At 42.7% G+C, this 21,428-nt stretch overlaps 1 protein-coding gene across 1 annotated transcript in view; it reads left to right on the top strand.

The window, feature by feature from the left end:
• The window catches only part of Cntnap2 (contactin associated protein 2), a 1,300,648-nt gene extending 1,281,933 nt beyond the window's left edge, over positions 1–18,715 (top strand). The window contains exons 23-24 of the mRNA XM_077795886.1: positions 15,168–15,248; positions 18,516–18,715. Of these exons, the coding sequence (XP_077652012.1) occupies positions 15,168–15,248; positions 18,516–18,715 (281 nt within the window). The remainder of the gene's footprint in view (positions 1–15,167; positions 15,249–18,515) is intronic.
• The last annotated feature ends 2,713 nt before the right edge of the window (positions 18,716–21,428 follow it).

Raw genomic sequence — 21,428 nt, 5'->3', positions numbered from 1 at the left:
CTTTGCTGATAAGGGAAACCACAGATGGTCTTAGCTGAGACTCTCGTAGAACAGGTGTGCCCACCAGGCCTGGTGAACATCCAGATCCCTGGCCAACATTTCATAAAGCCATGGTCAGTCACTCTGGTGCACTGGGATATTTAACCCACCATAATATGCCTTTTCCACCCCGAGTTGGCATGCTCCATCACTGCACCACCCCATACCCAGGCAAGAATCAGCAAGGAAACAAGAATGCTTTTCAGAAACCAAATCCATAAACTCCAGAAAAACAATGACGCAGGATTGTTAATAATTCATTCTTCTCATTTATGCCTTTGAATGCATCGAGAACCTGAGTTCCATTGTCCAGATATTTTGCACTTGCTTTAGAAAACCATCTTGTATTTTTGTTTTGAACCAGGGAAGGTGTTCACAGACATACCTAAGATGACTGTTTATTAAACTCCTTACCCGTTTAGCTTTAAACTCATCTTAACGTGGATTAGTAATAGACTTTCACCCTTACATGAAAGACTACAGTCAGAAGCTAAAGCAGTATTCCCTTTCTAACTTTCACAACACTGAAAAGAAATAGAGCTGAAGGAAATGGAACCGTAGGGCATTCTGGCATCCAGATCATTAAAAGCACAAATGACTCATCCGAGAAGAAGAAAAGGACAAGATTCTCAGAAGGAATTATTTCCATTCCCTCTCAGGCACCACATTAAATTAAAATACATGCACACAAAGAACAGCTGGAGATAGGGACCACCAAGGGTCTCAATTAAAGTTCTATGATTCAAAGGGAGCTAGGTATTCAAGCACTCAGGGAGTCCATTAGAAATACAGACCCCCAGGCCCCAGCCAGACCAGCTCAGTCAGAATCTGCATTTTAAAGAGATCCCGGTGATTTGCATGCGCCTGCTTGTTTGAAAGTTCTGAACCAGAGCGCTTTCAAATCAATTTGCTTTCCCCCAAGATACATCAGAAAAGGCCTAACGAGGCATAGTAACTTTCCCAAGGCCAAGGAACACCAGGCAACAGGGGCAAAGACTCATCCTGAAAGGAATTATTTGCTGTCCTCCCCACCGCCCCCCACCCCTGTCCTCTAGTGTGGCCCAAAATCCACAGAGCAGGAGAAATAGCATCTTCCTAGATGGGGTCTGAATGGTAATTCACAAATTTATCACATATCCCCCCCCCCAGATTTGGGATGTCTTCATTCCCACACTCCTGTTAAGGTCCACAGGAATTTAGAAACACCCCAAGGCAGATAGGGACAGAAGTGACAACCAACCTCAAACAAGAGGAGCATGCTAGGGTCAGTAAGGGCAGCCCTGCACCATGCAGCCGCCCCGTGGCCCCATGCTCTGGGGCTCCTATCTCGATGTGCAAGATGTCCAAGAGCTACAGGAAAATGCCAGAATGAGAAATCCAATGACATCTCCAGGCCCTGGTGACTCCAGCACCTGCCAGCCACGGGGCTTTGAGTTAGTCACTCTCTATTCTGGTTTTCACCTGCTCCGATACAGAAAGAGGTGCAATCTGTCAACGCTAGCAGTAACAATCGATCATCTGCAAGTGCCCATCACATTATCCAGCAATAACTTTGACAATTGATTTATAAATAATTATAACCAAACATGAAAGGATGAACAATCTGCCCACCTGAGAAATAGCAAGACCTATTTGTCTAATATGAAAATAGATACTGTCTATCTTATCTTGGCTTATTTTCCGAAACACAAAGTCTGCGTGTCTATCAATAATGAGCTATATCCAATTAAAATACCTGATTATAGTTAATCTGACAGAAGAATGCAATGTCACCCTTGTCTGGGCACAGCAGTAATCTTTTTTTTTTTTTTTTTTTTGAAAGGCAATTAAGAAGAGTCAGAATTTCACTGAGAAACAGATGCCAGGAGGAAAGATTACAAAACGGATTGCTCTTTCAGTCCTTTTCACATAAAAGCTAGTATTTTCTAAATAATTATGACAAGTAGCAAATGGTGACAAGTTCATTTAGGCTGTTTCATTTCACTCAATTAACCTCTTTTGGTCACTGGATCTTAGACAATCATGCCAGTGGCTGCCATTCCTCTCTCATTTAAGAAACTGGTGATGTCTGGCTTCTTAAATTCTCAAGTTAGAAGTCAAAGATGCAAAATTCCTTCACCCCTTGACATAGGAAATTCTGGTAGCTAGCTTTCTTGAGAAGCTGAAGTGAAGGATAAAGATATCAAATGACATCAGGCCACACAGGTACAATCCCCATGTGGTTCAGCCTACGTAAAAACCTGCTGACACTGAGAAACCTCTCCTCCCCAAAGCAGGATCAGCAGTATCTCTTTAAAATAAAAGAATGTTTCTTGTACCTTCTGCATCTTAGCGAATAGCCATTTGTTTTCCTGTTTCTGAAATATCTGTCAATAGTGAATGGCCAGACAAATTAATTGAGAAAAAAAATCATTTTCTGCCATATAACTCAGATTTGAAAAGAGAAAATGAAAATAAAAGAAAGAAGCTGAGAAGAATAAGGGGGTAGATTCATCATCCAGCCTGCCCTGCTGCAAAACTAATGTTGCAATTTAAATTAAATTATAATTAATAGCAGCAGTTGTGTTGAAGTGCTTCAAATTATCACTTTTGATGCTAAAGCACCAGTGGTTTCCATGGAGATCTCTTCTCTAGGAGATGTCAGATCCCATCTAATTGTTTCATCTCTGATATGTGACAACCTGAAGCTTTTAGTGCCTTTCATTTGGGGAGGTTTTTATGGTAGATAATCTCAATTTATTTTTATGTGCACTTAAATGTGTTTTATTTGCAATTGGTTTCTGAGCCTAAAGTCTACAATTTTCTGTATTTTGAGACTTAGTAAATAAGAACAACAACCGCCGAAATTATCTTCTGTAGTAAAAAACGATTTACTCCATCCTTCCTCCCACCCTTTCACAAGGATCAACAAGAAATTGGAAGCTAAAGAATTCAAATCTCTTTTTAATATTCTGATCTTACAAAGGCCTTTTAAGATGTTTCTAGTACTCAAGCGTCTGCCTTGAAAGCTCTTTGATTAATTTCTCACATTCTATAAATGCCATCCAAATTTATATTCTGACAATGCTGTTTGAAAGCACAATTAGCACTATTCCTGCTCCTATTCTAGCCGTAGTATTGTGCTTCTGTTATGATAATAACCCCACAGGGGTTCAGATGAAACTGACGTTCCTCCTCTTCCACCACATTGGTTCTGAATTCTTAGACTGGCACACAGCTCAACCGATGCTGCCATCATGTGGAATGTTCTCCCACTCAGCAGCTGAAAGACAGGTGCAGTCAGAAGCTTACTGATGTCAAAAGGCTTTTGTCTGCCTCCACATTCACCCCATGCACAGCAGGAAAACAACCTGGCTTAGCAGATTTCCTTGACCATGCAACCATGCTGATTATTGCATAGAGACAGTGTAGACAGCAACCTGGAAAAAGAGGCATCTATATATATTATGATTTAGAGACAGGGTCTCACTGAGTTGCTTAGCACTTTGCTTTTGCTGAAGCTGGCTTTGAACTCGCAATCCTCCTGCCTCAGCCTCCCAAGCCTCTGGGATCACAGGTGTGAACCACCATGCCCGGCTCAATGTTAACTTATATTTGGTGCTCCACAATAAAAGGAAAATGATGGGGCTGGGGATGGGTCTCAATGGTAGAGAACTTGCCTAACATGCATAAGGCCCTGGGTTCAAAGCCCAGCAACATGCAATCAATAAATAAAATAAAAGGAAAATGCTTCTAGGTGAAGTCCACTGTAACAAACCTCTTGGTATTTTGCCATTCTTACAACATTTTGCTTTGAGAGTTGTTCCACGGTCACAGAACCTTAGGTGTAGACTGGGCCCTAGAGGGCGGGATGGGCGAGGAAACTGCAGCCCAAGCAATGACTCTCTTCAGATATTCTTAGAATTTCGAGTCCTGTCACTCAGCACATATAAACTACCTGTGCGGTAACTTGGGGTCTTTGCTGGAGTTTGGAGCTTGTCCCTTGCCTTGGAGAGTCCTGGTGTGTCAGCTGCTGAGAGAAGGACACCACACTGGACCCTACCCAGCACACAGCAAAGGACGTGTAGCAGGACTGCCCTCCTGCTTTTGTGATGAGGCCTTTTGAGAATGTAGTAGAAGGAAGAGCAAAACAACTTTAGAAGAGGGATCCAACAGTCATATCTTCTACTCTTTGGAGGGAAGGAAAGAAGGCTCTTTCTCACCTACTTTCAATCCATAAGCGTCCTACTCTATCTGTGTGATTATGAGGAACCACTTGCACTAGACTTGCTCTCACCAAGTAGGCTTGGTTGTTACTTCTTGGGTTTTTTGCAACCTGGAAATGGAGGAAGGGAAAGGGGGAAATGTGCCAGTGGTGAGCTCTCTGATTGCTTCACACGTGCAAGACAGAGACAGTGAAAAAGAACATCTGTGTGCTAAACGTGACCATGTCTAAATATGTCTGGGGACCCATAACATATATGCCTTCTCTGGGTGAGAAGGGTAGCAATGCATCTGTGGGTGGGCTCTGAAGCCTCAGCCAGGCTGTTCACTAAGCCTGCTCCTGGGAGCAGAATCTCCCATCATCAATTCCTCCAAAATCGTGCCTGCTGGCCTGTGCTGGGTAGAGAAGGGGAAGAAAGCCAATCCTTGGGAGATGCAAAGGGAACATGGTCTGTGGCCATGATGACCAGATGAACAAGGACATGAGCAAGGGAAATATGCAGAAATACACACACTTCTGTTAGAAATTAAGTCAGTGCTGGGAGGGCGCCCTGCTTGGTGTTGGTGGTTGGTTATCATCATTTGGTTCCACTGGGCAATCCAGAAAAAGAGTGTGTCGAATTCCGTCTGTGCTTACAGGATGCAAGTCGGGTCCTGATATGGTTAATATCCATCTAGTCTACTTTGAATTAACATTCTAAATTCAGACCTATTCGCTATGTTTCTCAAAATATATATTCCTTAATGCTCCAATACCCTAAAATTCCTTAGTTCTCCAGCAAATGGTGGCGGGGTGGGGGACATGGAAGTTAGCAGAACAGAGCATGTGCCATAAAGGAACTTTGTCATCCATCTCAGCCGTATTTCTTGGCCACGATTTTTCTCTACATGCATTCCCAAGAGGCTCTTGGTAACTCAGGGGAAAGGACAGTTACAATGAAATATATCTATCAAAATAGCAATTGCTCTGCTTGCCAGAATAAAGTAGCTTTGCCTCAAGGGACTGAGCATTCCCATGCATTAAGACAACCAGGCTTAAGTTATAAATAAAGCCATGAAAACAGGGATGCTCCTGGAAAAAAAAAACACAACAGAATTCTGCCTTTGAATTTCATAAGGGTTTTCTTTCGACCTGAGGGTTTTCCATTAATGGTTTTCTAACAATTACCAAAGTCTAGTGGACAAAGAATCATTAATATCTTTTCTGTACCCAACATGTTCATTTCCTTTGTTGGGAAGAATAAGAATGCTGGCTTGTTTTAAGATTTTAGTTGAGAGTAGGAAGCTCACTTTTTAAATTGCACTTGCATGGAGGGTGATTATTGGAGAGGCTACACAAATGTTTACCCACACTTAATGGACTGATGGTAATTATACAAGTCAATGAACATCCATTTAGCTCCCGCTAGCACATTATTATTCATTGAAACTGCAAACATCATTAAGGTTGGCCCCTGCCTTTAGCAGGACATCTACCCAGTAAGGAGTGATAAGAATGAAGATTATAGCCATCAAAGAGGGTCAGCCACTTAATCTGAGGTGGCTGAGGATGCATTTAGGAAAGAGGTAAAATCTGATGGACAAAGAGAGGAAAGGTAGACCAGGTGTCCATCATCTGGGTAAGTAAAGACACACTGGCCTGAAGCATCGGGATCTGTTAACCCAGAATATTGAGTGGGAAAAGTGGCCCCTCGGGGAAGAGCCAGGAGAGAAATGCAGCCCATGGAGGCCCCCTTCCCCCTGCCATGGAATTCAGACCCCTCACAATCCTGTCCTCTAGCTATTGTCACTCTCCTGGAGTCATCTCAGGTCACCTCTGCCACTATTTCCATACTTTCCACCATTGTTTATATACCTCAAGGGAACTGAACTGGGGAGAGGCCACCAATGTCTCTAAATATCTATGTTTTTCTGAAGTTTAGGGCCAAGGAGGCAAGATGGGTTTTGGAGCAGAGAGAAGCCATGCTAAGGTTTGTGGGTTGTGTTATCTGGGGCAGAAAAGCAAATCGTTTCCTGGTGTCATGAATATCATATTATAGAATAAAAACCACCATATGGCATTTCTGTAACCATACCCAAAATATTTTGAAGGTTCATGTTGGAAGGCTCGTGTCCACCTGTACAAGGTCAAGAGCCTTCTGAGATAGTATGGACCATATACATCTAGGAAAGAATAATTTTCCTGGGAAGAATATCCAATCTAAAAGAGAAAGGGCTCAGTCACACTTGCTGGTGGAATCTGAAGTCTCCCTCTTTGGTCGCCACGTTTCCGGGGACCAGGAGGAGAAGGGGCCTACCCACTTTGTTTCTTTATCTTGGAGGTTCTTGGAAGTCTCTAGCCGGGAATAAATTAGCCTTAGAAAACTAAGTTAATCATAACAACTCCCTTTATTATTGGTGTATACACACTATATTACACCAAACATCTACTTTTCAAATATTCTTTTTGCACTAATTTGGTGCCGTCCAGCAACCATAGGTCTGCCTGAGAACAAGGTGGTTGTTTCTATTTGGCTCAGGGAAAAGCTGCCTTCAATGGAAGAATTAACTTCCCAAACTGAAATCCCACAATGCAGAGTAGTTTTTGAAGTTGAATTTGCTTGTATGAATTATAATAGATGCTCCACTGACCTACAGAAATACTTCAGGATCTATTTGCTTTGGGGGTACTTGGAATTTGTTTTATCTTAGAGAAACATTTCAATTTAACAAAATGGTTTCTTGGTTTTTTGTAACAGAGATATAGAAAATTGATTCAGCCATTAATATTCTCAAAAAGAGAAGAATATTAATTCTTCTTTTATGAAATTTTGCCCCTTTACAAATTCATGAAGTGTATGGTGTCTTATTAGACCCATGTAAAATATTAGTTTCAGAAAGTTATTACATTTCAAGCAGATGCTGTAAAAAGCTCATCTACCTTTCCAATTGTGTCTGGCATCAAAGTGGACGGGAAACAAATTTCAGGCAAACATAAGAAAACATAGGAGATCCAACATGGCGGCCGGCGAGGAAGCAGCGTCTCCAACGTCTCCACTTTAACGGGATATGAAAGACTCATCGAAACAGCTGCAGCCTAGCTACGGAGGAACTTCTACCATAACTTCCTTAAGAGGAGAGCTGCCGTGAACTGGTAGGTTTACTCGAAGTGACAGGTTGCCCCAGAGAAGTGGATCTTGGAAGGCCACGCGGGCACAGAGGTCTAGTCCCCCAGCCATCAGCCGCTCCGGCAGGCGGCTCCCCCTGGAGGCCTAGCTCTCGCCCTGGGAGAAGCGGCCCCACCCGCCCGCTTCCTAACCTGGCAGCCACAGCTACTCAGCGATAAAGGTGCCCACGTGGCGGGTGCAGAAGTTAAGTCCTGTAGACGCCAGCCACCTTTGCAACCCCCGGGAACCCTGAGCGGCTTGGCCCGCCCCGCCCGAACCGGCAGTCCTCCGCCATACGGGCTCCCCCGGGAGGCCTAGCTCTCGCCCTGGGAGAAGCGGCCCCACCCGCCCGGTTCCTAACCAGGCAGCCACAGCTACTCGGCAATAAAGGTGCCCACGTGGCGAGTGCAGAAGTTAAGTCCTGTAGACGCCAGCCGCCTTTGCAACCCGCGGGAACCCTGAGCGGCTTAGCCCGCCCCGCCCGAACCGGCGGGTGCAGAAGTTAAGTCCTGCGGACGCCAACCGCCTTTGCAACCCGCGGGATCCCTGGGCGGCTTGGCCCGCCCCGCCCGAACCGGCAGTCCTCCGCCATACGGGCTCCCCCGGGAGGCCTAGCTCTCGCCCCGGGAGAAGCGGCCCCACCCGCCCGGTTTCTAACCAGGTGGCCTCAGCTACTTGGAGATAAAGGTGCCCTCGTGGTGGGTGCAGAAGTTAAGTCCTGCAGACGCCAGCCACCTTTGCAACCCGCGGGATCCCTGAGTGGCTTGGCCCGCCCCGCCGGAACCGGCAGTCCTCCGACATACAGGCTCCCCCGGGAGGCCTAGCTCTCGCCCTGGGAAAAGCGGCCCCACCCGCCCGGTTCCTAACCAGGCAGCCACAGCTACTCGGCAATAAAGGTGCCCTCGTGGTGGGTGCAGAAGTTAAGTCCTGCAGACGCCAGCCACCTTTGCAACTCGCGGGAACCCTGAGCGGCTTGGCCCGCCCCGCCCGAACCGGCGGCGGGTGCAGAAGTTAAGTCCTGCAGACGCCAGCCACCTTTGCAACCCGCGGGATCCCGGAGCGGCTTGGCCCACCCCGCCTGAACCGGCAGTCCTCCGCCATCCGGGCTCCCCCGGGAGGCCCAGCTCTCGCCCTGGGAGAAGCGGCCCCACCCGCCCGGGTCCCAACCACGCGACCGCAGCTACTCGGCGATAAAGGTGCCCCCGCAGCGGGTGCAGGAGTTAAGTCCTGCTGATACCAGCCGCGTTTGCAGGCCGCCGGCACCCAGTGCGGCTTGGCCCACCCCGCCTGAACCGGCAGTCGGCCTCCACCATCCGGGCTCCCCCGGGAGGCCTAGCTCTCGCTCCGGGAGCAGCCCCCTGCAAGCTAGGGGAACCTTTGACCCATCGGGAGGTTAGGCCCAGCAACCTGCGGAGTGATAGAGGTGCCCCTCGTACCTGCTGGGTAGGCGGACCTTTGACCGACCAGCAGAGCAGACCTAGGGCCTCCCAGCGTGGTAGACGGATCACACCAATTGGAGGAGGATCACAGCCACTACATGCCCTGCAAGGGTGATTATTCAACTATACAAGAGCAATATAAATAAATAGAGGGAAAATTTCAAAACACAACAGTTTCACCAAGCAGAAAGAAACGCCAGCAGTATGAAAAGACAAGGAAAGAAAGGACCACAGGCAATGCAGGTCAACTCAACTTTAGAAGAGGTAATAGGTGCAACAGATGGAATGTCAGATAGAGAGATCAGGATATACATGCTTCAGATGATCTGGAGTCTCAAGGAAGACATGAGACAGCAAAATCAGATAATGAAAGATCACATTGACAAACAAATCCAGGAAGTAAAAGATCAATTTCACAGGGAGATAGAGGAAATAAAAAACAAACAAATAGAAATACTAGAATTGCAGGAAAAAATAAACCAACTTAAAAACTCAATTGAGAATACTACCAGCAGAGTAGATCACTTAGAAGAGAGAACATCAGACAATGAAGACAAAGTATTTCAACTGGAAAAGAACATAGACAGCTCAGCAAGTCTGCTAAGAAACCATGAACAGAACATCCAAGAAATATGGGACAATATCAAAAGACCAAATTTAAGAGTCATTGGGATACAGGAAGGCACAGAGCTCCAAACCAGAGGAATACACAGCCTATTCAATGAAATAATACGAGAAAACTTCCCAGACTTGAAGAATGAGACAGAATCCCAAATCCTAGAAGCCTACAGGACGCCGAATGTACAAAACCATAAGAGATCCACACCTAGACACATTATAGTGAAGATGTCCAACATACAGAATAAGGAAAGAATTTTAAAAGCTACAAGGGAAAGGAAGCAGATTACATTTAGGGGTAAACCAATCAGGATAACAGCTGATCTCTCAACACAGACTCTGAAAGCTAGAAGATCCTGGAATAACATATTTCAAACACTGAAAGAAAATGGGTTCCAACCAAGAATCGTGTATCCGGCAAAATTAAGCTTCAGGTTAGAAGATGAAATTAAAACCTTCCATGATAAACAAAAGTTAAAAGAATTCGCAGCTAGAAAACCATCTCTTCAAAAAATCCTTGGCAAAACATTGCAGGAAGAGGAAATGGAAAATAACATTGAAAACCAACAATGGGAGGTAGGACAGTAAAGGGGGGAAAGTAGTCAAAGAGGATAACAAACCAGGTTTAGTAACATTAACAAACAAATATGGATAGAAGTACAAACCATATCTCAATAATAACCCTAAATGTCAATGGCTTAAACTCACCAATTAAGAGACACAGGCTAGTAGAATGGATCACAAAACAAGACCCAACAATATGCTGTCTACAGGAGACGCATCTGATAGAAAAAGATATCCATAGACTGAAGGTGAAAGGTTGGGAAAAATCATACCACTCATATGGACAGCGGAAACAAGCAGGCGTGTCCATACTCATATCTAATAAAATAGATTTCAAGCCAAAGCTAATCAAAAGGGATAAAGAAGGACACTTCATACTGCTCAAGGGAACCATAAACCAACAAGACATAACAATCATAAATATATATGCCCCAAATAATGGTGCAGCGGTGTTCATCCAGCAAACTCTTCTCAAGTTCAAGAGTCTGATAGACCACCATACAATCATCATGGGAGACTTCAACACACCTCTCTCACCACTGGACAGATCTTCCAAACAAAAGTTAAACAAGGAAACTATAGAACTCAACAACACAATTAATAACCTAGACTTAATTGACATATATAGACTTTACCACCCAACATCAAGTAGTTACACCTTTTTTTTCAGCAGCACATGGAACCTTCTCAAAAATAGACCATATATTATGTCACAGGGCAACTCTTAGACAATATAAAGGGGTAGAGATAATACCATGCATCTTATCTGATCATAATGGAATGAAACTGAAAATCAATGATAAAAGAAGAAAGGAAAAATCAAGCATCACTTGGAGAATGAACAACAGGTTGCTGAGTGACATATGGGTTATTGAAGACATCAAGGAGGAAATTAAAAAATTCCTAGAGTTAAATGAAAACACGGACACAACATATCGGAATCTATGGGACACATTGAAAGCAGTCCTAAGAGGAAAATTCATTGCTTGGAGTTCATTCCTCAAAAAAAGAAAAAACCAACAAATAAATGATCTCATACTCCATCTCAAAATCCTAGAAAAAGAGGAGCAAAACAACAGCAAAAGAAGTAGAAGGCAAGAAATAATCAAAATCAGAGCTGAAATTAATGAAATTGAAACAAAAGAAACAATTGAAAAAATTGACAAAACTAAAAGCTGGTTCTTTGAAAAAATAAATAAAATTGACAGACCCTTAGCCATGCTAACGAAGAGAAGAAGAGAGAGAACCCAGATTACTAGCATACGGGATGAAAAAGGCAATATCACAACAGACACTTCAGAAATACAGAAGATAATCAGAGACTATTTTGAAGCCTTATACTCCAATAAAATAGAAGATAGTGAAGGCATAGATAAATTCCTTAAGTCTTACGATCTGCCCAGATTGAACCAGGAGGATATAGACAATCTAAACAGACCAATAACAATAGAAGAAATAGAAGAAACCATCAAAAGACTACCAACTAAGAAAAGCCCAGGACCGGATGGGTATACAGCAGAGTTTTACAAAACCTTTAAAGAGGAACTAACACCAATACTTTTCAAGCTATTTCAGGAAATAGAAAAAGAGGGAGAACTTCCAAATTCATTCTACGAGGCCAACATCACCCTGATTCCGAAACCAGACAAAGACACTTCAAAGAAAGAAAACTACAGACCAATATCTCTAATGAACCTTGACGCAAAAATTCTCAATAAAATTCTGGCGAACCGGATTCAAATACATATCAAAAAAATTATACACCATGATCAAGTAGGATTCATCCATGGGATGCAAGGCTGGTTCAATATACGGAAATCAATAAATGTTATCCACCACATCAATAGACTAAAAAATAAGAACCATATGATAGTCTCGATAGACGCAGAAAAAGCATTCGACAAAGTACAGCATCCCTTTATGTTCAAAACTCTAGAAAAATTAGGGATAACAGGATCATACCTCAACATTGTAAAAGCAATATATGATAAGCCACAGGCCAGCATCATTCTGAATGGAGAAAAATTGAAGGCATTCCCTCTAAGATCTGGTACAAGACAGGGATGCCCTCTCTCACCACTTCTGTTCAACATAGTCCTCGAAACACTGGCAAGAGCAATTAGACAGACGAAAGAAATTAAAGGGATAAAAATTGGAAAAGAAGAACTTAAATTATCACTATTTGCAGATGATATGATTCTATACCTAGCAGACCCAAAAGGGTCTACAGAGAAGCTATTAGAGCTAATAAATGAATTCAGCAAAGTGGCAGGATATAAAATCAACACGCATAAATCAAAGGCATTCCTGTATATCAGCGACAAATCCTCTGAAACGGAAATGAGGACAACTACTCCATTCACAATATCCCCCCAAAAAATAAAATACTTGGGAATCAACCTAACAAAAGAGGTGAAAGATTTATACAATGAAAATTACAAAACCCTAAAGAAAGACATAGAAGAAGACCTTAGAAGATGGAAAAATATACCCTGCTCATGGATAGGCAGATCCAACATCATCAAAATGGCGATATTACCAAAAGTTCTCTATAAGTTCAATGCAATGCCAATCAAAATCCCAGCTGCATTTCTTGTAGAAATAGATAAAAGAATCATGAAATTCATATGGAATAATAAAAGACCCAGAATAGCAAAAACAATACTAAGCAGGAAGTGTGAATCAGGCGGTATAGCGATACCAGACTTCAAACTATACTACAGAGCAATAGTAACGAAAACAGCATGGTACTGGTACCAAAACAGGCGGGTGGACCAATGGTATAGAATAGAGGACACAGTAACCAATCCACAAAACTACAACTATCTTATATTTGATAAAGGGGCTAAAAGCATGCAATGGAGGAAGGATAGCATCTTCAACAAATGGTGCTGGGAAAACTGGAAATCCATTTGCATCAAAATGAATCTGAATCCCTATCTCTCGCCTTGCACAAAAGTTAACTCAAAATGGATCAAGGAGCTTGATATTAAATCAGAGACACGGCATCTGATAGAAGAAAAAGTTGGTTATGATCTACATACTGTGGGAGCAGGCTCCAAATTCCTCAATAGGACACCCATAGCGCAAGAGTTAACAACTAGAATCAACAAATGGGACTTACTCAAACTAAAAAGTTTTTTCTCAGCAAAAGAAACAATAAGAGAGATAAACAGGGAGCCTACATCCTGGGAACAAATCTTTACTCCACACACTTCAGATAGAGCCCTAATAACCAGAATATACAAAGAACTCAAAAAATTAGACAATAAGACAACAAGTAACCCAATCAATAAATGGGCAAAGGACCTGAACAGACACTTCTCAGAAGAGGACATACAATCAATCAATAAGTACATGAAAAAATGCTCACCATCGCTAGCAGTCAGAGAAATGCAAATCAAAACTACCCTAAGATACCATCTCACTCCAGTAAGATTGGCAGCCATTAGGAAGTCAAACAACAATAAGTGCTGGAGAGGATGTGGGGAAAAGGGCACTCTTGTTCATTGCTGGTGGGACTGCAAATTGGTGCAGCCAATTTGGAAAGCAGTATGGAGATTTCTTGGAAAGCTGGGAATGGAACCACCATTTGATCCAGCTATTCCCCTTCTCGGTCTATTCCCTAAAGACCTAATAAGAGCATGCTACAGGGACACTGCTACATCGATGTTCATAGCAGCACAATTCACGATAGCAAGATTGTGGAATCAGCCTAGATGCCCTTCAATAGATGAATGGATTAAAAAATGTGGCATTTATACACAATGGAGTATTACTCTGCATTTAAAAATGATAAAATCATAGAATTTGGAGGGAAATGGATGGCATTAGAGCAGATTATGCTAAGTGAAGCTAGTCAATCTTTAAAAAACAAATACCAAATGACTCCTCTGATATAAGGGGAGGAAACAAGGACAGGGTAGGGACGAAGAGCTTGAGACGAAGATTTTCATTAACAGGGTTGAGAGGTGGGAGGGAAAGGAAACGAGAAGGGGAATCGCATGGAAATGGAAGGCGATCCTCAGGGTTATACAAAATGACATATAAGAGGAAAGGAGGGGTAAGACAAGATAATTCAAATGGAAGAAGTGATTTACAGTAGAAGGGGTAGAGAGAGAAAAGGGGAGGGGAGGGGAGGGGAGGGGGGATAGTAGAGAATAATACAGACAGCAGAATACATCAGACACTAGAAAGGCAATATGTCAATCAATGGAAGGGTAACTGATGTGATACAGCAATCTGTATACGGGATAAAATTGGGAGTTCATAACTCATTTGAATCAAACTGTGAAATATGATGTATGAGGAACTATGTAATGTTTTGAATGACCAACAATAAAAAAAAAAAAAAAAAAAAAAAAAAGAAAACATAGTCAGCCTTCCATGCCTGAGGTTTCTGCAGCTGCAGGCTCAGCCAACGCAGATTGAAAGCATTTTTTAAAATTGCATCTGCACTGCCAGGCACAGCAGTGCACTGTAATCCCAGCAGCCCTGGAGGGTGGGGCAGGAGGATTGTGTGTTCAAAGCCAACCTCAGAAACTTAGCAAGGCCTTAAGCAACTCAGCAAGACCCTGTCTCTAAAGAAAATATTTTTAAAGGGCTGGGATGTGGCTCAGAGGTTAAGTGCCTCTGGGTTCAACCCCTGGTACCCGCCACCAAAATAAAAAACACACCTGCGTTTTCTTGCCATTTTTCCCTTGCATAACAGTATTACATAAACAGCTGTTTGCATGGCATTAAACTGTGTTAGGGATTATAAGTCATTTAGAGATTACTAAAATCATACTAAAGGATTATGAAGGTCATATACAACAGAGTACACGAGGGACTAGAACAGCCATGAATCTGGTACCGTAGGGGTCGAGGGGTCCTGCAACCAGCCCCTGGAGGATCTAGAATTCTCTAGTATTCCTCCAATGAGCCAGTGTTTACCTAGGCCTGTGCAAAGAAGAACAGCAAGAACAGGGGTGGGGATTTCTTGGATTCTTTCAGGAGGAAAAAAAAAAAAAAAAGATGGGGCCATCTGAAATGGAGATTTCATTTGGGAAAGTAAGAGATGTCAAAAAGTCATATAAAGAAATAGCTATCCAACTATTTGGGATTAATGGTACACTTGACTCTTACACTTACTTGACTCTTCTTTTCTCTCTTACAGCGAGTGCTGATTTCCCATATAATCCAGGACAAGGACAAGCTATAAGAAATGGAGTCAACAGAAACTCAGCTATCATTGGAGGTGGGTGACCGAGAACAGGTGTCTGTGTGCCTATTCCCCTGTGGAGAGCAATGATTCTCAATAATAATAGTAGCCCAGGAAGAGGGAGGAAGAATTTTCTAGATTTTTATATCATTCATTTGTCATTTAAATATGACATAAAGTTATGAAATAAGATTGAGAAATGGTGATAAATATAACTCAGCTACTTTTTAATGCTGGATTGTAAAAATGAGAATGTTAGGGTGAGCCAGACAGAATCAGAGGACTTAGGTAAGCAGCAATGACAATACCCAAGACATTTCTTTAGTCCCTTCTCCTTTCACTCTTCACCCTCTCACATTCCAAATGTTCCAGAACAGCTCACTAGAAAAATGCGAAGGAATTCGCCATTTGACTTCAGGAATCTTAACAAAAACTTTGAAAAATCCAACACCCCGAGTACATGAAATATTCCAGTCTGTCTTCTAACCATGGGCAGCTGCTGAGTCACTGACTCCCCTAGCACAGGCCCTCGGGCTTGGATCAGCATTGAGGGCTCATAAGGTGCCACTGTCTGCTTCTCTCCCTGCTGCTCCTGATTCCTGCCTCTCTGAGTACAGCCAACAACGTAAGCATATCAGGGACTTTAAACCCAGCCCGTTTCTTCCCAAGGGAAGAGAGTAGACAGCTTTAAGAAACATATACAACCATGAAATTAAAATTTATTCAAAAAGGTGCTCACATCACATTGTCCAAAGCTCAGGAACAATGTCATCAAAGTCCCCATCCTGATTGTTTTTTGCTCTTTGGCTTTTTTAATCATCTACTTAATTAAAGCGTAATGTTCACCTGTCAGTGCAGCAGTGGGATGGCTTGTGACCACTGGGAACCCTCACATCCACCAGCACAGCAGCAGAACATCCCACCCTCCTGAGCAGACCTCACTGCCCTGTGTGCACACGCCACCCTCCCTTCCCCACTCCCAGCCCAGGCAACCTCTGGTTTGCCATTTGTCACCATAGATGAGTTTTTTCTCCCTTAGCACTCCATAACTGGAATCTGAGAGCATGTAATGTTTCATGTGTCCTTTCTTTGTTCAACAGGCATAATGTTTTTGAGATCTACCCACATTGCTGGGTCTATCAATAGTTCATTTATTTTTCTTGCCAAGTTGTGTTCCATCAAATGGATATACCATAATTTGTTTTATCCACTTACCTGCTGATCACTTGTTGGTTCGTTTCCAGACCTGGGCTATGATGAATAAAGCTGCCATGAATGTTCTTTGCACAAGTCTTAAGGGAACATAAGTTTTCATTTCTCTTTGGTAATTCCTAGCCCTGCGATCACTGGATATTATGGAAAGTGGATATTTAACTTCATAAAAACAGCCAGTGCTAGCTTTCCACTGAAGGCAAGAAGAGGAGGAAAGATTTATTTGGGGCTCACAGTTTCAGAGGTTCAGTTCATGATCACCCCACTCCATGGGTCTGGGCCTGAGATGAGGCAGAACATCATGGCAGAGTGAATCTGCTTACCTCGTCGTGGTAACCAGCAAGCAGAGAGAGAGAGTTTGAGAAGCCAAGGACAAAATATATAATTCCCCAGGCACACCCACAGGGACCCATTTCATCCAGTCATGCCCAACCTGCCTACACTTATCATTCAGTCCATTTAAATTATTAATCCATCAAATGGGTTAATCCACTGATGGGGCTACAGCTCTCGTAGTCTAATCATTTCACCTTCTACATTAACACAGGAGCTATGGAGGGACACCTCCAAACCATGACACTGCCATATAGTTTTCCAGTGTGACTGAACCATTTCACAGTCCCACAATCAGTACCTGAGAGCTCAAGTGGCTCCACCGTCTTGCCAACTCTTGGTATTGTCAATCCTCTTATCCATCCACTCTTGTGGATGAGTCGTTGTGTCTCTGTGCTTTTAAGTGCACCTCCATCTGATCACTTCTGTTGAGCATCTTTTCATGAGCCTGTCGCCATGTGTAAATCTCTCATGAAGTGTCTGTTAAAATCTTTCTCCATTTTTTTAAATTAGATTGGCTGACTTCTATTGACTTATAAGTGGTCTTTTTATATCCTGGATACAAGTTCCTGGTCAGACATAGGTATTATAAATATTTCCTCCCAATCTGCAGCTTGTGAAACTTGGTGTTGTTCAGGTGTTGCAGATTCTTACTGGTTTTAATTGTTCCATCGATTACAAACGGATGAGTGTTGGCATCTCCAGCCATAATGGTGGATTGTCTCAGGCTCCCTCCCGTCTTCATTTCACTCACTGTAGAGTTCTCTCAGGCATGCACACAGTTGAAGTCCTGTGTCTTGGATAACTGACTTGTCATTATCAAATGCTCTTTGTTCTTTTGAATAACCTTCTCTGTTCTCTCGTGTTAGTGTAGCTACTCCACTTTGTCACTGTAAGTGTCTGCTTAGGTCCTTATCTGCTACCTCCATTGTCTCTGTCATTTCTGTATCTCCTCCTGATTGACTGATTTTTCTCCTGGTTGAGGGATGTTTTCCCACCTTTTCATTTTTTCTTTGCTTGCTTAGTAATTTTCTATTGGGTGCTAACATTGTTAACATTACACTAAGTTTGGGGGTTTTATTATCTTAGTGTAATGAATTTTGAGGTTTGTTTGGGCAGGCAATTCAGTTTTAGGCAGCTTGATTTCAAAGTCCATTTCAAAGGTTTTTAAGGGGAAATTCTGAGTCGCCTCTACTGAAGGCTATTTCAGCAAAACATCTTCCTAATCTATAGAAAATGCTCTGGTCATTCAGTGGTGTCCCTCCACTGTGCCTGGTGGAGACATGAGCATCTCCAGCCCTGTTTGGCCTATTGCTCCTGAGTCACTATTGAGCCACAGATCCAGAGACTTCCGTGCAGACCACAGAGCTCTTGCTAGGCAGAACACATCCTCTCTCTCCTCTCCCATCCATCAGGGGGAACACTGTGTTTGTCTCATACAACCCCTCCCTACACTGCTGTCCAGAAATTACTACCAGCCAGAAAACTAGGAAAAGCATAAAAAAAAATCATCTTTGGGGCTCTGTGTCCTCAGGCACCACCTGTTGTCCAGGGTATGAAAGCTGAAGCTTCCTATGATTTGTCGACTATCCTTGTCACTTTGGGTGGCCTTGGTTGTTCCTGTTACCCACCTGTGGCCCCAAATGAGCCACGTTTCCCTTCTGTCATCGTCATGGAGATTGCTGTTTGAGAGTCTGCTGTATGTGGGAGAGGGCAGCGAGATGTGCTTAACCTCTGGTCCCTCTCCCGCCTCCACAGGGGTCATTGCCGTGGTGATTTTCACCATCCTCTGCACCTTGGTCTTCCTCATCCGGTACATGTTCCGTCACAAGGGCACCTACCACACCAACGAAGCCAAGGGAGCCGAGTCCGCGGAGAGCGCCGACGCTGCCATCATGAACAACGACCCCAATTTCACAGAGACCATTGACGAGAGCAAAAAGGAATGGCTCATTTGAGGGGTGGCAATTTGGCCGTGGGATAGGGAGGGGGGACTTGTAGAGAGAAGGGAAAGGGACAAGAGCACCCCGCTTCATACTCCTGAGCACATCCTTCAAATATCAGCACAAGTTGGGGAAGGCAAGCGACAGAATATTCTTGAGACTGATCACTATAAAAATACTTTTTAATATTTCTTTATAGCTGAGTTCCCCCTTCCGTATCAAAATGAAATAATACAGAAAATGCTTTTAGAGTTTAAGCAATGGTTGAATTTGTAGGTAATATCTGTCTTATTTTGTGCGTGTTTAGAGGTGTTCTAAAATCCCGTGATAACAGGGCAAGTTTTTTACATTTTTAAGAGCCCTTAGAATGTGGATATTTTTTCTTGAGAAAAAAAAAACTGAATTCCATCCATCCATATGGCCTCCAACATCCTCTTCCTTTTGCATAGAGTCAACTTTTAATGGGCTGTCGTAGTAACTAGTTTGTGTTCATATGATATTTCTTTTTGTGTCCTGTAAATTGGAAAAGGGAAGAAAAGGGCAAAGAGAACCAGTTTTCCAGTTTTCAGAGACCCCACTCTCTGTCACTTCTCTGAGGGCTCCAGCCCACACAGGCGGCTGGAAGAAAGATGGATGTGATCAACACAACCGGAGAGAGCGAGGAAGAACAGGGAAAGGCGTGCACCTTGGGTGGTGGGTTTGATTTTTCATTGAATTCTATGAGATAATACTGTCCCATGTATGTAGTCGTAGATCTACTCAATATCTGTAACTATCAGCTACAATACTGTGGTGACCACCTGTTACAAAAGATCTTTCTTGTTTTACCTGCAGCACATTATATATGTAGACACACCTCCGTGGGGAATTAGAGCCAGATCGTATGATTTGTTTGCTCTGTTTTTCTTTTATAGTTGTAGCAAAAGTATGGACACTTCCTAGCGAATGCATATATTAGGTTGCTTTTCTTACTTTGCTTTAAATCTCAAGTTTTTAAACCCCTGTGATAAAATCCTAGCAGATAGAGCCCTCTGAATGACACAACACAATAAAGCCAAGTTATTATCGCTGTTACTCTGGAATCGTGTGGGAAACACTGCCATATTTTTTAATCAACTGCACCACGTGTTATTCCATCCAAAATAGACACACTGCCATGATTCAGAGCTCTTCTATGACGGACACATTTGAAGCTCAAGTTCATTACAAGCCTGGTTGCTTCTCAGAGAATGGATATGTCAAATCTATCACACCTCTTAGCTTAACTTATCCCAACAAATAGCTCATTGATTTTCTTTGAAATAATAGACTTCATGTAAACAGATGGGATAATGCTTCCTGTTGCAGTACCCAAAACAGAATTTAATATATTTATTTCTTTAAAAAGATGATGCAAAAGTTATTTCTAGAATGATTACCATTCAAGCCTCTTGTACTTAATAAGCTCTTCTTAAAAAAATTTGCAGACCCCGACATTTTGAAAAATTACTTATGCTCACTCTTTCCTGCTCCTCCATGAAGGAGCCTACGGTGAGGTGTAAAAGGTGTGGACACTATTTCCCATGGTCTGGCTCAGTAAAATGGAGATTCTAGTTGGTTAGATTCTGTAAGGCCCAACTTATTAAAGGACATGAATTGATTGAATCATGGAAAACCTGGTTCAGAGCTGCCAACGACACATTATGCAAGTAGTGACCCAATACAAAGGAGACAGTGGACCAGTCCATTCCCCTGAGAGCCAAGGTAACGGGACAAAAGGGAGTCAATCTTGAGGCCCTTTCATGGCTTTTTGTTGACCTCAGACAAACACTTAAATTTCAGGAAGGCTTGATCAGTCCTCTATAAAATACATTGAAAATGGAAAAGTATTTAATCTGACTAAATATTAAAGCAATACAGCATTGACAAATGACATACTGAAAGCAAAGGCCATTTTATTTCACCAAGATGACTACCATTAAGGTTTCCTTTATGGATTCTCATATGGAAAAACAAATCTTCAACATTATGATTTAAAATTGCTTCTGATTTTTAAACCTATTTTAAGTACTTCTTTGGCACTTAAAAATAAATTTCCAGGTGGAAATTTATTGTTTCTTGCATTTCCCATAATTATCATATACTTTATGCATCATCTCAGTGCTTGTCCTTTCCTCCCCAAATGGTTAGGAGGTAAAAGTCATCAAAATTAGCCCCTGGTATTAAAATGTTCTCACCCTTTCTTTCTCTTTCCTGTCTTCTTTCCTCTTTCTGCCACAAAAGGTGAAAAATAAGATCCAACCCAAATTTGCAAACCTAGGATACTGAATGACTGCAAGGGTCAGGTGTTCTCCCACATTCCCATCAAACAGGACACAGAGACCACTGAGATCCATGAAGGTGGATGAGGTTTTGAATCACCAAGTTAACTACCAAACAGGCCCTGGAAATCCTCGCCTCTTGTTGGGATTATGGGCTCAACAAAAACACCTAGCTTTGTTGATGAAGGCCTTATCTCGTACATTCTAAATGGCAACTTGTTAACGTGAAGAAAATCAAATAACTTTTCTTCCAATTCCTTCCCTTGACAGCTTAGTACGTGGCAGCCTCGTAGCTGTAACATGACCCATACTCAGTGCTGGGCTTACCTGGTCATTCATATTCCAGGTCTCGACGTCTGACATCCCATACACCACTAGCAAACAGGCTAGTAGGAGCCTCTTCTGTAAGTGATGAGTATACACGCACA

Source organism: Urocitellus parryii, chromosome 3 (genome assembly GCF_045843805.1).
Source record: "Urocitellus parryii isolate mUroPar1 chromosome 3, mUroPar1.hap1, whole genome shotgun sequence".
NCBI lineage: Eukaryota > Metazoa > Chordata > Mammalia > Rodentia > Sciuridae > Urocitellus > Urocitellus parryii.
The sequence above is the reverse complement of the archived record's forward strand: the minus strand, read 5'-3'. Positions and strand labels throughout refer to the sequence as shown.